This window comes from Pristis pectinata, chromosome 8 (assembly GCF_009764475.1).
Source record: "Pristis pectinata isolate sPriPec2 chromosome 8, sPriPec2.1.pri, whole genome shotgun sequence".
NCBI lineage: Eukaryota > Metazoa > Chordata > Chondrichthyes > Rhinopristiformes > Pristidae > Pristis > Pristis pectinata.
In genome coordinates this window covers 24,647,027-24,663,397 of record NC_067412.1, presented here as the reverse complement: position 1 = coordinate 24,663,397, position 16,371 = coordinate 24,647,027, and the positions used below count along the sequence as shown (strand labels likewise).

At 41.7% G+C, this 16,371-nt stretch overlaps 2 protein-coding genes across 11 annotated transcripts in view; one reads left to right on the top strand and one right to left on the bottom strand.

Annotated features, from left to right (window-relative positions):
* gpr146 (G protein-coupled receptor 146) overlaps positions 1-8,000 on the bottom strand; it is an 80,654-nt gene extending 72,654 nt beyond the window's left edge. For 4 of the 6 annotated variants that reach the window (XM_052020960.1, XM_052020962.1, XM_052020959.1 and 1 more), the window contains exon 1: positions 6,953-7,609. The gene's annotated coding sequence lies outside the window, so the exon portion shown is untranslated. Of the gene's footprint in view, positions 1-6,952; positions 7,611-7,736 lie in introns of those variants that run through there. The other 2 variants (XM_052020961.1, XM_052020963.1) reach the window with 2 other exon arrangements.
* The window catches only part of LOC127573099 (uncharacterized protein C7orf50), a 281,007-nt gene that overhangs the window by 251,548 nt on the left and 13,088 nt on the right, over positions 1-16,371 (top strand). For 4 of the 5 annotated variants that reach the window (XM_052020966.1, XM_052020967.1, XM_052020970.1 and 1 more), the window contains one exon: positions 15,416-15,621. In XM_052020966.1, the coding sequence (XP_051876926.1) occupies positions 15,416-15,621 (206 nt within the window). Of the gene's footprint in view, positions 1-13,596; positions 13,674-15,415; positions 15,622-16,371 lie in introns of those variants that run through there. The other variant, XM_052020969.1, reaches the window with a different exon arrangement.

Genomic DNA, 16,371 nt, shown 5'->3' with positions numbered 1-16,371 from the left:
GCAAATTTGAAGGGCAGAAATCTTGGAGAGTTGCTAGGATTTCAAAGAAAAAGGATGAAGCTACAGAAGAATTTAATTACAAGTATGAGAATTTTACATTTAAAAGACTTAAAAGAGTAAAAGTACTTAATGAAAATAGTTCTATTAAAACTACAGTTCTAAACATTCAGCAGAATTCTGTGAATGTAGGGAGGGCTATCATCAAAACAGAATTCTGTGTTTTTTATGACTAAAGGAGGAACAAACAGCGCTGAGGTCTATCGCCATGAGCCTGTGAATGGATGTTACAGGGGCAGGTAATGAAGGGCCATGGTTGAAGAATGATCACAAAAAAAAATTGCGAATGCTTGGAGATCAGAAATGAAAACAGAAAAACCTGGAAATACTCAGCGGGACAGGCAGAACCTGATGAAAGGTCATTGACCTGAAACACTAACTCTGTTCCCCTCACCACAGATGTTGCCCGGCCTGCTGGATATTTACAGCACTTTTGATTTTATTACAACATGAACTCCACTGAATTATACCGCGCAAAACAACTGAATAACAATTCCTGAAGCAAGTAATAGAAAACATATTCTCTTTATCAAATGAATTCGCCCTGGAGTCCTGTCAACATGTAACCCACAGCCAGTATCATTCCAATAATGTCCAGTTAATCTGCTTGATATTGTTGCTCTTTCCTTTGCTCAGATTGACGTTTCCTCAAACCTGGAGTTTCCTCGGTTACTCCAGTGCCTACACTTCAAAGTTGGTTATAATACAGAATGGGATATCCTGAAGCTCTGAAAGTTGCTAGAGAAATGCAAGTTTTCTTTTTTGAATTTAATCTTGATGTAACTGTGAAGTCAATTTGAAGTCTGAAATGATGCACAAATGAAGGTCAGAAGTAGATTTGTAAAAATTTGCATTGTATATAATGCATCACTGCAATTATCAGCGGGAGTGGTGAAAACATTTCCTGTTGGCTTTGTGGTGTCAGCAGTTAGAGCATCTGTTATATTCCGTCCTGCTGCTCAAGGCAGACCTTAATCTGTTTGTGTTTGGGGAACCATTGTACAAGTTTAAAGCACCGTCTGCCTCTGTATTTTGGAGTAGGCCAGAGGATTTTGCATTTCCTTTGAAATGAATTACCCCAGATGAGATTCAATGTCTCCTCTGGTTGCAATTGTTATGTCTGATCCTGAAACGAGGGATGCTTTCAATCTGGGCATTTTCTTACCATTGTGACAGCATTGATTTCCAATCGTACAGCAGGCTTAATGTAGTCAAAACATCCTAAGGCATTTCAAGGAGGGTATTTGAACAAAAATTGATGCTGCGCCATGTTAGAAAATATTGAGATGGATGATTAAAAGATTGGCTAGAGGGATAGGTTGTAGGATATCTTGAAGAAGGAAAAAGACAGTGAAGCGATTAAATTTAGCGGGGAAATTGCAAAGCTTAGGACCTTCGCAGTTGAAGCAACTCGACCATTGGTGCAGCAGTTTAATTTGGGCACAAGCAAGAGGTCAGAATTAGAACAGCACAGATAAAGAGTAATGGGGCTGGAGGAGTTTGAAGGCACAGAGGGTGTGGTATGGGACAATGGGGAGATCTGAAAACAGAAATAAGTATATTGAAATTGTGCCATCGCTTAACTGGGAGCCAATGTAGTCATGAAACATACAGGTGTCATCTGGGGAGTGAGTTGATGTATAGGCAGCAGAATTTTGGGTGGATCTCAAATGTATAAAGGATAGAGGAAAGGAAGCAAACCAGAATAAAGACAGACAACACTGGAGATACTCAGCAGGTCAGACAGCATCTGTGGAGAGAGAAACAGAGCTAACATTCCAGGTCAATGACCCCTCACCAGAACATTGACTTACTATGTTAACTCTGTTCCTTTCTTCACAATTGCTGCTGACCTGCTGAGTATCTCCGGTATTTTCTGTTTTTATTTTACATTTCCAACAGCTGAAATTTTACTCTTCAAATCAACCAGACGTTGATTAGAATCATCACACTTTCCAAAACTTGATGGTTCACTATCTTGTGATCAAAACAGATCCCTAATCTGGTTTACATTAGCAACAATACAACAGGTGGTTAATGCAACGCTATTCCAGCGCCAGTGATCGGGGTTTTATTCCTGTCGCTGTCTGTAAGGAGTTTGTACATTCTCCCCATGTCCGTCTGGGTTTCCTCCAGGTGCTCCGGTTTCCTCCCACATTCTAAAGATGTACAGTAGCTTAACATGGGTTTAAAATGGGCGGCGTGGTCTCGTTAGGCCGGAAGGGCCTGTTACCGTGCTGTATAAATGAAAACGAATCATCAAGTCTGGAGGTCACAAAGGCCTGACTAACAGTTTCAGCCATTTTTGATCTGGGGCAGGAGCAGAATCAGACGGAGAAGTTACATTGACAGCCCTAGCATAGGTAAGAGGTCCAAAACTCAACTTGGGGTCAACCATGCAGTGCAAGTTACTATCAATCCAGTTCAGTTTTAGACCATCAGCGGGATGACTGACAAAATCAATGACTTGTGATGGGGCTCAAACATGGCTTTGTTCTAGAATTAATATTTTAATCTTAACATTGAGGAGGATAGTAGCAGACTTCAAGAGAACAGTAGCAGACTTCAAGAGGACATTGACTGATATAATAGACAGACAGATGGTGGCAGAAATGTAATGCAGAGAGGAGAAAACCTTTTCATTTTGGCAGAAGGAACAAGGAGGAACTATATTAGAATAAATGTGTAATTCTGAAGCGGGTGTGGGAACACATAAAAGAATGTGATAGTGCTGGAAAAAATGCAGAGGAGATTCACCAGGATGTTGCCCGAGATGGAGCAGTTAATTTTTGTGAGGAGAGACTGGAGAAGCTGGGTCTGTCTCCCTGGAGTGGAAGAGATTAAGGTGGGACAAGGTATGCAAAATTACAAGGGGTATAAATAGAGTAGACTGCAGGAAACTTTTCCCCATATAGATAAAAAGTAGAGGACACAGATTTGGGGTAAGGGGGAAGAGATTTAGAGGGGACATGAGGGGGACCTTCTTCACCCAGAGAGCAGTAAATACCTGAAATGCACTGCTTGACAGAGTTGTTGAAGCTGAGTTGCTGACAGCATTTAAGGAATGTCAAGATGAGCACTTGAAGGCTATGGACCAGGTGCTGGCAGATGGGATTAATACAGAAGGGTGCCCATTGGTTGACGTGCATGATTTGTACTAAATGGCCTTTCTCCATGCTGAACTATTCTGTGACTCTATGAGAAATCTTGGTGTATATGGATGTTAATCTTTGTTGGTTACTAGTGCAGGTTTGGAAAGTATGCAGTAAAGCTTAGGGGATCTTGTGCTTTGTAAATAGAGACATAGAGCACAAAAGCAAGGTGGTTATGCAGAACCTTTATAGAACACTAATTAGCCTGCAAAAAGAGGACTCTGTACAAGTCTGGCCCCTGCACTTTAGCCCATAGCCCAACAGTGGGTGCTTAAAATATTTATTAGAATCCTTCCCAGGGTGAGGATTTGAGTTGCAAAGATAGGCTGGAGGATCATTGATTTGTTTTTGGTGGCGGGGGGGGGGGGGGGGGGGGGGGTGGTGAAGAATGGTGAGAGAAGATTTGATAGCCAAATACGAAATGTGCTAAATAGAGAGGAACTGTTCCCAATGGTGAAAGGTGCAAGGACCACAGGTGATACATTTAAAGAGATTGGCAAAAATTCCAAGGATTGTCGCATTAGCAAAAGTTGTTAATGCAGCGAGTACATTTGATCTAGGCTGCAAGGCCTGAATATGTGGTGGATGCTGATCCAATTCTGGATTTCAGTTGCAACTCGAATGAAGACTTGAAAGTAAAATCATTTGCAAAGCCATAGGGAAAGAGCAGAGGAATGGGACTTATTGGCTTTCTCTTCACAGAGCTGGAACAGAGTTGATGCAGTGAGCAGTGTCCTCCTGTACCCAACCACTATTGTCAATCATGGCCATTGGTAAAACTGATCCCCCTAAGTAATAGGACCTCAAAGTGCGGATGGACAACAAAATGAGGTTGGCATCAGTCCACAGCCCACAATCTATTGGAGAAGGCTGGAAGGAACATATTCCAAACCTGAGCCTCTGCACCTCGCTCTGCAAATGGATCCTTGACTTCCTTACTGGGAGACCACAGTCAGCACGGGTTGGTAGTAACATCTCCTCCTCACTGACAATCAACACAGGCACACGTCAAGGATGTGTCTTAGCCCATTGCTCTACTCTCTCTACACTGATAAATGTGTGACTAAACACAGCTCAAGCGCCATCTATAAATTCATTGATGACACCACTGTGGTTGGTAAAATCTCAGATGGCGATGAGGAGGTATACAGGAATGGGATAGATTGGTCTTGCTGACGTTGAGTGGTGTCGCAACAACAACCTCGCACTCAACATCAGCAAGACCAAGGAATTGATTGTGGATTTCAGGAAGGGGAAGTCAGGAGAACACACACCAGACGTCAATGAGGGGTCAGTGGTGGAAAGGGTGAGCAGCTTCAAGCTCCTGTGTGTCAGCATCTTGGAGGACCTATTCGGGGCCCAACACATTGATGCAGTCACGAAGAAGGCATACCAGCAGCTCTACTTCATTAGGAGTTTGAGGAGATTTGGTATGTCACCAAAGACTCTTGCAAATTTCTATTGATGTATGGTGGGGAGCATTCTGACTGGTTGCATCACAGCCTGGTATGGAGGCTCCAATGTACAGCATCGCAAGAGGCTGCAGAGGGTTGTAGACTCAGCCAGCTCCATCACAGGAACAACCCTTGCCACCTTCAAGGCCATCTTCAAGAGGCAGTGTCTCAAGAAGGTGGCATCCATCATGAAGGACCCTCACCATCTGGGACATGCCCTCTTCTCGTTACTACCATCGGGGAGGAGGTACAGGAGCCTGAAGACCCACACTCAATGATTTAGGAACAGCTTCTTCCCCTCCACCATCAGATTTCTGAACGATCTATGAACACTACCTCATTATTCCTTTTTTTGCACTATTTATTTATTTTGTAATTTATAGTAATTTTATATCTGCACTGTACTGCTGCCGCAAAACAACAAATTTCATGTCATTTAAGACACTGATAATAAACCTTATTCTGATTCTGATTGAGCACCTGTGGTGCTTGGTGCCCAAATAAACTCCTCCTTTGCTAAATGGGTTTCCAAAGCTTTTTCTGGGGAGGGGAGTGGATTTCAATATTTGTGTGCCTAATGAAGGTCAAGCAACCAAAATAAGGATTTTTAGTGGATAGTTAAGACTTGGGTTTCCCCAGTTCCATCCATGTTTCCATAAAAATCAGAAACTGATGGGTACAAGACAACATATTGATTTGTCAACTGTGCCTATGGCATCAAGTATCAGAACATCAGCAGAGCTCTCTTGTTTGGCTTTTGAGTTTAAACAGAATGAATCTTTTCTAGGTTCCTCAAGCTTTGTGCTTTGTGAATATTTTCTCTTTGTCGGATGACGGGACTGGTGCCTCAGCCTTATTAGCTGACCTAACAAAAACTTACAGCCACAATGATACAGAGCACAGCAGAATCCGGAGTTTACGTCAATGACATGTTGGAGCAGAGAAATGTCAGAGATGAGCCCAGAATTTGCTGCCAAATTTAAGATGAGTTTAATGGCTCTTACCATCATTAATGTGCAAGTCGTCCAGCAACTTGTTGCGTTCAAGAGATTCCACATGTATTGCAAGTTGACATAGGAAGCAGGATGATGTGTCACCTGACATTAGTCTCACAGCACCGCTAGCTCGGCCTCACCTGCCCTGTGAGCCTCATGAAGTTCTTGCATGTGTATTACTACCCATGAAACTACCAAAGTTAGGAATGGTTCTTGACAGCACATGACCTTCTTAAAGAAGAGATTCCTGTAATGCCTCTTCTCAACCTTCCCAGCCTTGAACTGAACTGTCCTCTCACTCCTACAAGTTGTTAGAGAGTTTTAAAAATGTTATTTTGTTTTGTTTCTTTTATATCTCGATTTTTCTCTTTTAATCCCTCTTTATTTCACTTTTTTTCCTGCTAATACAGGATTTGAATCGAGCTCGTTTAATTTCCTTCTCCATCGTTCCTCAGTCTAATTCTCAGGCTTGAGATCTCAGTGTGTTAAAGCTCTCCTCGTGTACAAAAATCCCGATGCCCTCGGCAGATCTTCGTGCTGAATGGGAAGTGTCTCAGGGTTTGGTTCCCGCAGAGTCTGGATGATGCTGCCCTGCAGACTATTCCAGGCATCCCGGTGGACAGCTGGAAACGTCGCCCACTCTGGGCATTTTTTAGTGGAAATCTCTCGCATTTAATCTTGAGGCCACAGCCAGATTCTCATCGCATCTCTTCTACCACCCCCACCCCCTTCCAACTTCACCTTTCCTTAATCTTAAAGATCCCGTTAATTAGCAGGACTTTTCACTGGCCACTGGGCAGTCTCACCCCTTTGCACATTGAGTGAGTGAAAGGGAAAACGATTCTGTCACTTTTATGTTGCTCATATTTCACTAATGACAGCGCGGGGTTGGAGAGGTGTCAACTCCTGCAAATTTACAACTACTTTGGGGCTGGAGAAGGGAGCAGGTGGTGATAAATAACACGACTCTGCCTTTAAATGTACTAAACACCAATACAAACTACACTTACAGCACAAGTGCGCAGCCGACCCTTGCACACAGCAACTGTAATGTTGTAGCCACTGACTTTCTGGGCATAAAAAAAGTGTGCGCGGAAACATCCTAAGCATGGATTGATTAACAGACAGGAGTGACAATTGATGAAGGACTGCTTAAAACTCCTAAAAGTTGCTTTAACGTAGGTGGTCGAGGGCTGTGCTTCAAGGGTTGCCATAGAAACACTCAAGACAAGCAAAATTGCATTTGGTTTCCAATTTCAGGGCTAACGCGGGACGATAAAGCAGAAACACTTACCCGGTTTTGGATCCTGCACCTGGATTTTCCGATCATAAGGAATTCAGGTTCTTGTTTGAGAAGGAACATGAAACGTTGGAATCCAAAGGGGAAGTTTGAGTCCTGGTCAATATGAAGCACTGCTCAAGGAGCCGTCCTTTACCCCGCGTGTGGGTCACTGGTCCGAGGTGATGCCATGGTTCCTTGTACTCTGGGCAGGCCAGAAGGAGTGCATCGCGCCTGCAAAGTTTAACGTGCTTCACTCGCCGTCCCCCGGGGAGAAGGTGCAGCGGGCAATGGCGAGCGGCTCATTTTCTCCCGGGACCTGGCCACTGAACGATGTCACCATCAACAGGGCGAACTGGACGTTTCAGAGAGAGAGGAACAACAAAAAAAAACTTCATAAACTATCTGGAGGGAGGAGGCTGCCCCGGATAGTATCTGATCACAGTAATGAAACAAGGTTGGGGGAGAGCACAGAGCGTCAGAACCGAACCACTTCTGTCTGTCTCCCTCTCTCTCTCCCCCTCGCTCTCTTCCCGCAGCCGAGTCTCTGCTTGGCGTGTTTATCGGTAGTGATTACTGGAGAGAGGCTGGGTCTCGGCAGATACACCATGTAATGTGTACTGCCTGGATTTCATTAAAGCCTAAATGCATTGCGGTCGCACCACAGAAGGCTTGTCTGGCAAGCTGCCTATTCCGTAGGCAGGATTTCCACTGAGGCACCTCAGATCTCGCTTGTTTTTATTAACCCCAACCCCCCTCTCAGTTAAACTTCAAAACCAAATCCTCCCAGAAGGCTTACCTTTGTGCAAGGGTACACAATGGGTTTCTCACTGACAGACCGCAAGGCGTGTTTCCTACCAAGTTTGTTTTGAGTTGTTTTGCCTCAGCCCTTGTTTAAATTCAGACCAACACTGAGGCTTTTATGTTTTTTTATAGAAAGGCTTTCTTGGGAGAAACACAACCGAACCTCCGAAATCACTTAAAAGCATCTACACTGGATTTTTTCAAACTATCTCCAGATTGGGAAGAGAAATGCTTTGGCGTTTTAGTTTTGAGAACTATAATACTTGTGACAGCTCGCAGGGGTGAGGCTATTAATCACTTTAATTTTGGGAGCTGGCAGCTAGAAATCAGGGGAGGAAGTACAAAAGTGGGGCACCTTCCGAGTAACGACGCTGGACAGAACTCCGCGCAGTAAGCCAGAACATAAATCAATCTGCTTTTTGTTTCTGAAATGCCTGCAAGGGGGAGTCCGAGCCGATTAAGGGCTCTTTGTCAAGTGCTTGGCATTTTTATGCCTGGCTTCATTACTGAAGGATGCAGCAAATTGTTTCGCAAAACCAGTAGCTTGAGGGTCAGGAGATAGTTTTGAAATCTTTGACGTGTGCTGGGGGAAGGGGTGGTGTGAGTTGGAGAAATAAAGATGATCTCTTTTGCATGGAGTAATTTAATGGTTGATGCACAACCGTTGGGCTTCTGCCAAGGAATTTGCACAATGTGCCCAGGATTGATAAGTGATTGCAATCATTTGCTGGCTCCAGCAGTTTCATAACTGTGGCGAGTGAGGCACGGAAAATTACTAGCGGCATATTCTGGTAAGGGTACAGTACTTCTGAGCAGTTTGCGGATATGCACCTGGAACATCTCCAGAAACCTGGTGATTTATTGTGATTGTAAATCTGCCAGCACTTTTGTGGAGGTTGTAACTTGAAGTGACTGCCGTGGGTTGCACTCCCTCTCCTAAATTAGGAAGTCCTGGACCCGAGCTCCACCCCAGAGTCTTGGTCACATTTCACAGGCCAACCCTCCAGAGTGTTGCTTCTGGGAAACTTATCCTTGGGGATGGGGCAGCGCTGAGAGAATGTTGCTTTTGGGAAACTTATCCTTGGGGATGGGGCATTAAGTTGAGGCCTATCAGGTGGTTGTAAGATATCTGTCTGTACTATCCCGGCCAATGTTCATCAAGATAGATTGTCTGGTCATTATGGAGGAGTAGAGATGGTCATTGTGGGATCTTGAAGAGGACTTGAGGCTGGCATATATCCCATGATCATCCTGCTCCTATTTTCTTGTGTTCTTTCTGTGTGCAAATCAGCCACTACACTGCAATGCCACTCTTGGAAAGTATTTCATTGGTTGTAAAATTAACACAGAAACAACCGGAGATTATCAAACGTTCTATGTCAATGCAATATTCATTATATTATCTATGCACTATATATGAACATTATGGGCAAAGACAGCTTTTATTGCCAATTCCTAATTGCCCTTGAGCAGAGTAGCTTGCTGAGCTGTTTCAGAGGACCCCATTGACGTGGGCTTGGGGTCATGTACAGACCAAACTAAGTAAGGCTAGCAGATTTCCCTTCCTAAAGAACATTAGTGAACTAGGTAGATGACAACAGTCCACCAGTTTCTGAGTCACCCTTACTGATAACAGATTTTTATATTATTTCAGGTTTTAACTAATCAACTGAATTTAAATTCTCCAGGTGTTGTGTGGGAGTTTTATTCATATCTGGATTGTTTGTCCAAGCCTCCGATTGTAAAACCAGTAACATAACTACATTGGTACTGTGCCTGTTTAGAATTTGCAGTGGTGTATTAGTTTATTATTTGAATGCCAAGATTAAATGTAATTATTTTAGAGTTTAGTTTGAATCCATTAGTTTACTTTAAGATATTTGGCATATGACAAGTTATCACAGTTCAACTATATTACAGTTAGGAATACAATCATTTTGCATTAACTTGTGTATCTTACTTCTGTGCACACATTTTACCAGTACAGGTAAATGAATAAGAAACACAAGCACAAATATCTTGCCCTTTACCTGGTTGATATCTTCATGATCTCTCTGTACTTAATTTTACTCCGGTATTTCCTTGGCAATCATCAATCTCAGTTCAAAATTACTTCACTACTTATGATAGATCCTGTAGAGGAAGGTGTTTTTTCTTTTCTCAAAGTATTCTGGAGTTCAGGGACATGAAACTCCAGGGCTGCAGATGGACAGTCTTTATTGTGTGTTGCTATAGCGATTATATAACAAGTAAAAACCTAGAGGCCCGGACTACTGATCCAGAGACATGAAGTTATATGGCAGCTGGGGAATTAAAATTTAAGTATTCAAATTCTGGAACAGATTCCCCATATAAATAATGGTGAGCAGGAAAGAGTTTTACCTGGTGTGGACTCCATGTGACTGCAGTCCCACAGCTATGTGGTTGACTTGTAACTGCCTTTCATTTGCATGGATGATGATTAGTAGATCATCTGCTAATCATCATTCATGCTCTGCTTTTCTTCTTTGAAGATAATAAATGTTGGTCTTGTCAGCCATGCTGTTGTACAGAATAAGTTAAAGAATATATATTTTAGACAACAAAACAAAATACTTATGAGGATAGCAAAGCTGAAATATAAAAATTGGAGTCAGATGGGCAACATTTCGCAGGGCATAGTGCAGGTTAAAACCGTTGGTTGTCAAAACAGGCGTGGGTGGAACAGGTGCAATACGTGCTGTGGTAATAACACAAACTAAGATAATGACGACTACTTATGTGGCACCTTTAAAGTTGCAAGCTATCACAGAGCTCAAAACAAAACTGATTCTAAGCCAGATAGTAGATAGTACAGCAGATGATCAAAAACTTGGTCAAAGACATAGGTTTTAATGGAGCTCTTAATGGAGGAAAGAGAGGTAAAGAGTTTAGGAGGGAATATCTGATTTTAGGGTCTTGGCAGCTAAAGGCACAGCCAGTAATGGTGAACAAATTAAACTCGGGAATGATCAAAAGGCAGAAGTTGAGTCCAGAACAGAGTTAGAGTTATGAATGTGGCTTGACGTTTGCCTGACCACTTTCACAAAGCACAAGATTGAGTTGGTGAGGAAAAAAGATTTCTTGAAGCTGGCATCTGGAAGAAGAGCAGGTTATTTGCTAATCATCATCCATGCTCTGCTTTTTTTCTTGTTCAGATGATTTCAGATGACAGGTATGTATTCAATGAACCAGATGACAGTCGCTCCTGCCTTTTAAAGCTTTGTTTTGTTAATTAGTGACTGGTTGTTGTAAAACTAATCTGATTATAATGATGTTATTACAGTGATAATGATTGAATCTAACAACAGTTAATCAAGGCACACTGATAAGTGGCAGAAATAAAATTTCCAAAGCAGGGTCACTTGGGAGCATATGGCACAGGAGGCAAATTCTGTGTGGTATTTTCCAGAGTCAATCAGACCAGCAAATCTTTGATAAGGCTCCACATGAGAGACTGGTTCAAAAGGTCAGGGCCCATAGGATTCAGGGCATGTTAGCAAACTGGATCAGAAATTGGCTTGGCAACAGGAGACAGAGATTGATGGTAGAGGGCTGTTTTTGCATTTGGATGCCTATGACTAGTGGACTGGTGTAGGGACCCTTGCTGTTTGTTTGGAAGTGGACATGGGTGGAATGATCAGTAAGTTTATGGATGACACAGAGATTGGCGGAGTTGTTGATAGTGTGGACGGTAATCTTAGGCTGCAGAGAACTATCAATGTGTTGGTGAAATGGACTGAAAAGTGGCAGATGGTGTTTAATCCAGACAAGTGCGAGGTGATGCATTTTGGGAGCATGAAAGAAGCTAGGACATACACCATGAATGGTAGGGTCTTGGGGAGTATGGAGGTACAGAGGGATCTCCATAGATACATGAAGGTGGCAAAGTAGGTCAATAACATGGTTCGAATGGCATATGGGGACACTAGCCTTCATTAGTCAGGGCACTGAGCACAGAAATAGGGAGGTTACGATCCAACTTTATAAAACTTTGGTCAGACCATGTGTGCATTTCTGGTCACCAAGGTACAGGAAGGATGTGATAGTGTTAGAGAGGGTGCAGAGGAGATTCACCAGGATGTGCCTTGGATGGAGTAGTTCAGTTCTGAGGAGAGACTGAAGAAGCTAGGTCTTTTCTCCCTGAAGCTGGGAGGTTAAGAGGGGACATGACTCAGGTATATAAAATTACCATGGGTATAGATGGGGTAGACAGTAGGAAACTTTTCCCCATATCAGAGGTAAGTAAAACTAGAGGATATTAGTTTAGGATAAGGGGGCAGAGATTCAGAGGGGATATGAGGGGAACTTTCTTCACCCAGAGGGTGGTAAGTATCTGGAATGCATTGCCTGAGAGAGTGGTTGAAGCTGGGTTGCTGGCAGCATTTAAGTCTAGATGAGCACTTCATTTGCTATGGACCCTGTGCTGGTTGGTGTGGATGAGCTGGGCCGATTGGCCTGTTTCCATGCTATATAATTCTACCATCACCAATGCTGAGCTCTGATAAGGAGGTTGATCTCTATTGGATCAGAGCTCATACTGTGCCTTGAAAATCAGTCAGCTCTTGATTGCTCCTTAGCGCACTCTGCTGGAGTGCACACGTGTGTGATTTTGAGTGTGTGTGTGCAAGAATGAAAACCTGTTACCTATGTTCTTCAACGTTTAACACTACTCACAACAGAAGGACTGCTGAATTACTTCTTATGGCTCGTGTCTGTTCCAATGGAACATGTGGACTCTGCAGGCAAACTGAGATTGTGTAAATAGGATTTACTGACTCATACACCACTTATTTTCATAGACTTATGCAGCACAGAAGGACACCCTGCAGCCCATTGTACTTCTGCCTGATGTTTGAAAGAACTGTTCAGCCAGCCCTCTTCTTTTGCTCCTTCCCCATAGACATGTAAATATTTCCATTTTTAAAAGTTACCATTGAATCTGCTTCCACCGCCTATTCAGTCATCCTTGATCAGACAATCAGACAAATGAAAACAAAAATGAATTTTGAAAAATTATTTTGAAAACCTACATTTAATTTATGCCCATTGGTTACAGGTCTTTTATGTCATGGGAAAGAGTTTCTCCTCATTTATGATAAGATCATAAGAAATCGGGGTAGGAGTAGATTGCTCGGCCCCTCAAGCCTGCTCCGCCATTCAATAAAATCATAGCTGAAATGATCTTGCTTTCACCTCCACTTTCCTGCCTGTAGCCCTTAACCCTTGATTCCCTAGTGGTGCAATAATCTATTTTAGTCTTGATTATACTTAATGACTTGGACTCCACAATCCTGAGGTAGAGAATAACCATCACAGAGAAGAAATTCCCTTCAATTCAGTTTTAAACTGTTGTCCATTTATCATTTGTCTATCCCTCATGGTTCTAGATTTTTCCATGTGTATAAGTGTCCTTTCAGCGTGTAATCTGCAAAGCCCCATCAGAATCGTATATATTTCAATCAGATTACCTTCCATTCTTCTAAAATTGCTTATGAATATAGGTTCAACCATTCCTCATAAGACAACTGCTTTGTCCCAGAATTAATTTAGTGAACCTTCTCTGCATTGCCTCTCAGAGAAATGGATCCTTCCACATTTAAGGAAGTAGGAAGGTTGTTTTTATAAATCTTGACTATGAATAAGTAATGGAGTTAGTCAATACTGGGTGGTATCACCGCACACAGGAACAGGTTGATTGAATCAACTGTGTGTCAATCAACAGCAGATTGCTGGATGTCGTCCATTAATCCTGCAATTTTGGGTGCTATTGCCTTGTAAGGTTTTTGCACAGGCTTAACCATTTCTGCTGACCTGCAAAGGCAATGGTGCTGTCTCTGAGATGGCCCCAAACTGCTGGAAACTCCAGAGTTGTCCTAATCAAAGCTTAAGAGAGTTGAAGATAAAACCTTATGTGAGTTTATGCCATATTCCTTCAGTGGCGTTCAAAGAGTTACTAGGTCCATTTTTATCTCTTGGAGGAAACTCAGCTATTTTCAAAGATTTATTAAATAGTTATGTATCTGAATGTAGAAAATCTAAATGCTGATCAGTGTGAAGTTGTTTGTGTATTTTCTAAGGCTGGAGAGTCAAGAATCTGATCCCGCAGAACATTTTGAATTTTTGTACTAAAATTGAATAATACAGCTTTTTGTTAAAAGTACTTCTTTAATTTCACAATTCTTTGCTGTTTTAAAAGAAACCACATCATCAATGAGTCAACTACCCACAACTAAATTATCATTCCCACTTTATTTTTTCATCCTCGCCAAAGGACTGCTCCTGGCTTCTGCTTCTTTCATTCCCTTTTTTCTCATCTCTATTTTTTCCTTTTTATTCACGCAAGTAATTTTTGCACATACTCAGTAACTCTCCTATTGAATTGTCGAGGCACCCGGAACTTCAAACAGGTTCCGTTGTATTTAGATGTGTTTAGAAAGAGAAACATATTATTAAAACTTTAAAATTTAGTACAGAAGTGATTTGTTTCTTCTTACGGTTCTGTAATATATAGTGCCATTCAATAACTAAGTTCAGAATTGAACACAGAGCTCCGTTGACTGGGTTTGTTTGAAAGTTGCCCTACTTTTTTTGCACTGGAGGCTTAAGAGCACATGATCTATTGAGGCAATGAGTCCACCTAAATCCTGTGTATATTAATCCAAATTTTCAATCCTACAATCAAAGGATTAGCCAACAATTTATTTGGGTGCACTTAAATCATGATGCAATCCATTCCAAGCAGAATTGCACAGGTTGGTGCTTCGCAAAATAAGCTGATAATATTTCCAAGGGAAATTATCTTGGCCGTTTAAAAGTGTTCTTTGCAAATTATTTCCTGTTTGCTACAGATACCAGTATTAGCAGTAGCTGTTGTTAGAGACTTGCAATTGATAAAGAGGCACAATTCTAGGGGTTGTGTTGCACGTTTCTTTTACCAGCATCTTAGTTATCAGCTGGAATGAACTATTTACATTTTGGAAAGGGGGCTGAGGTCTCACTTATCTCAGGTTTGAATTCATACACAGGTTGATTTGTTGTGTAGCCAACTCCAAATAGAATATTAATGTTCCGGATAAGAAAGATAGCAGTTTTGAATCTGTTGTATATAGCCTGTCAATTTGCATTACCAGTGAATCCTCATCCTTATTTCCAGGTTCTCCTCAAATTATATTGTGCCAAAACTAACTGCAGATATTTAAAATAATGGAACACATAATGGTGTTCATTTGCAGGATATGGGCTTTGCTGGCACCATTAATATTTATTGCCCACCCGTAGTTGCCCTTAAGAAATTGGCAGTGGGCCTTGTTGAACTCTGCTATGCAAGTGATGAAGGTACTTGGGTTGGCGATTCCAGGATTATGATCTAATGATGATAAAGGAACAGCTTTCATTCCCTAGTGGGAAAGGGTATGACTCAGAGATTATGATATTCCCATGAACCTGCTGCTTATGTCTTTCTAAGTGTTGGAGGTCACAAGTTTGGTATGTGCTGTTGAAGAAGCTTTGGCGAATTATAAGCAATAATCTAGTTTGCTGTGATAGCAGTAATTATTTTGCTGAAGGTCATCACAGTGATAGATCTGATACACATGCTACCCAAAAAAAAACTAACCTTTTGTCTCAATAAGCTACTAAATTTGTTGTTATTAGGATATTGAAGAAAAAACAATGGAAGATCTAGTGTGCCAGGGAGAAGAGGAGCTTGCACCAGAAGTAAAGAGAAAGATGGAAAGAAAACTTAAGAAGGAGCGTAAAAAGGAAGAAAAAAAGTTACTGCGGGAAGCTGGTTTGCCAGTGAAAAAGGAGAAGCCCCAGAAGTCTTCAGCTTGCGACCTTGCATTAGAATATCTGAGAAAGTAAGAGTTAAAATTCCATTTACTTTGGCAGCTTTTACACCAGATGAACTCTTTTGGCAACTCCTTATTCGGTTTGGATTTGCTTTGTGGCAACAAATGAGAAAATTGCCATAACCACAACCTCCCTCTAATGTAAACTGGCATTGCATATAAGATTGAAGGGGTAAGATAGGATAGATGTTCAAGGGCTGTTTCTTTATCTAGCTAGTGGGTTCAGAATTAGAGGCATGGTCTTGGGGTAAGTGGAAAGTCATTCAGTACCAAGCTGAAAAATATCCTCACTCACAAGGTTCTGGATGTTTAGAATTTTTTACCTCAGTTTATTATCCAACTGTTGAGAATATTCAGGGCTGAAGTCTATAGATTTTTGGAATCTAAGGGAATCTCTCTTAGAACTTAATTGAGAGATTAAGTTGGACTTGATGAGAATCAACCATGATCGTACTGAATGGCAGAGGAAGTACAATGTGCAACACAACTTTATCACGGCTCTTTTTTCTAAGATTCTTGAGTTCTTGAAATAATCCTAACTGAATTTCTTGGCCATAAATTATCTAGAAAAAGAAAAATACTTAAAGTGCATTTGTTTTATTGATATATTTTGATGAGCTCAATAGCGTAATAAAACCAACAGCTCTATAAACGAGACTGACTTGGACCAAGGGAATCATTTGGCACAGAGTGATATGAGGATGTTCACCCAATTGCAAAAGTTCCCCTATCAGGTTATTGAACTTATCTTGAATCTTG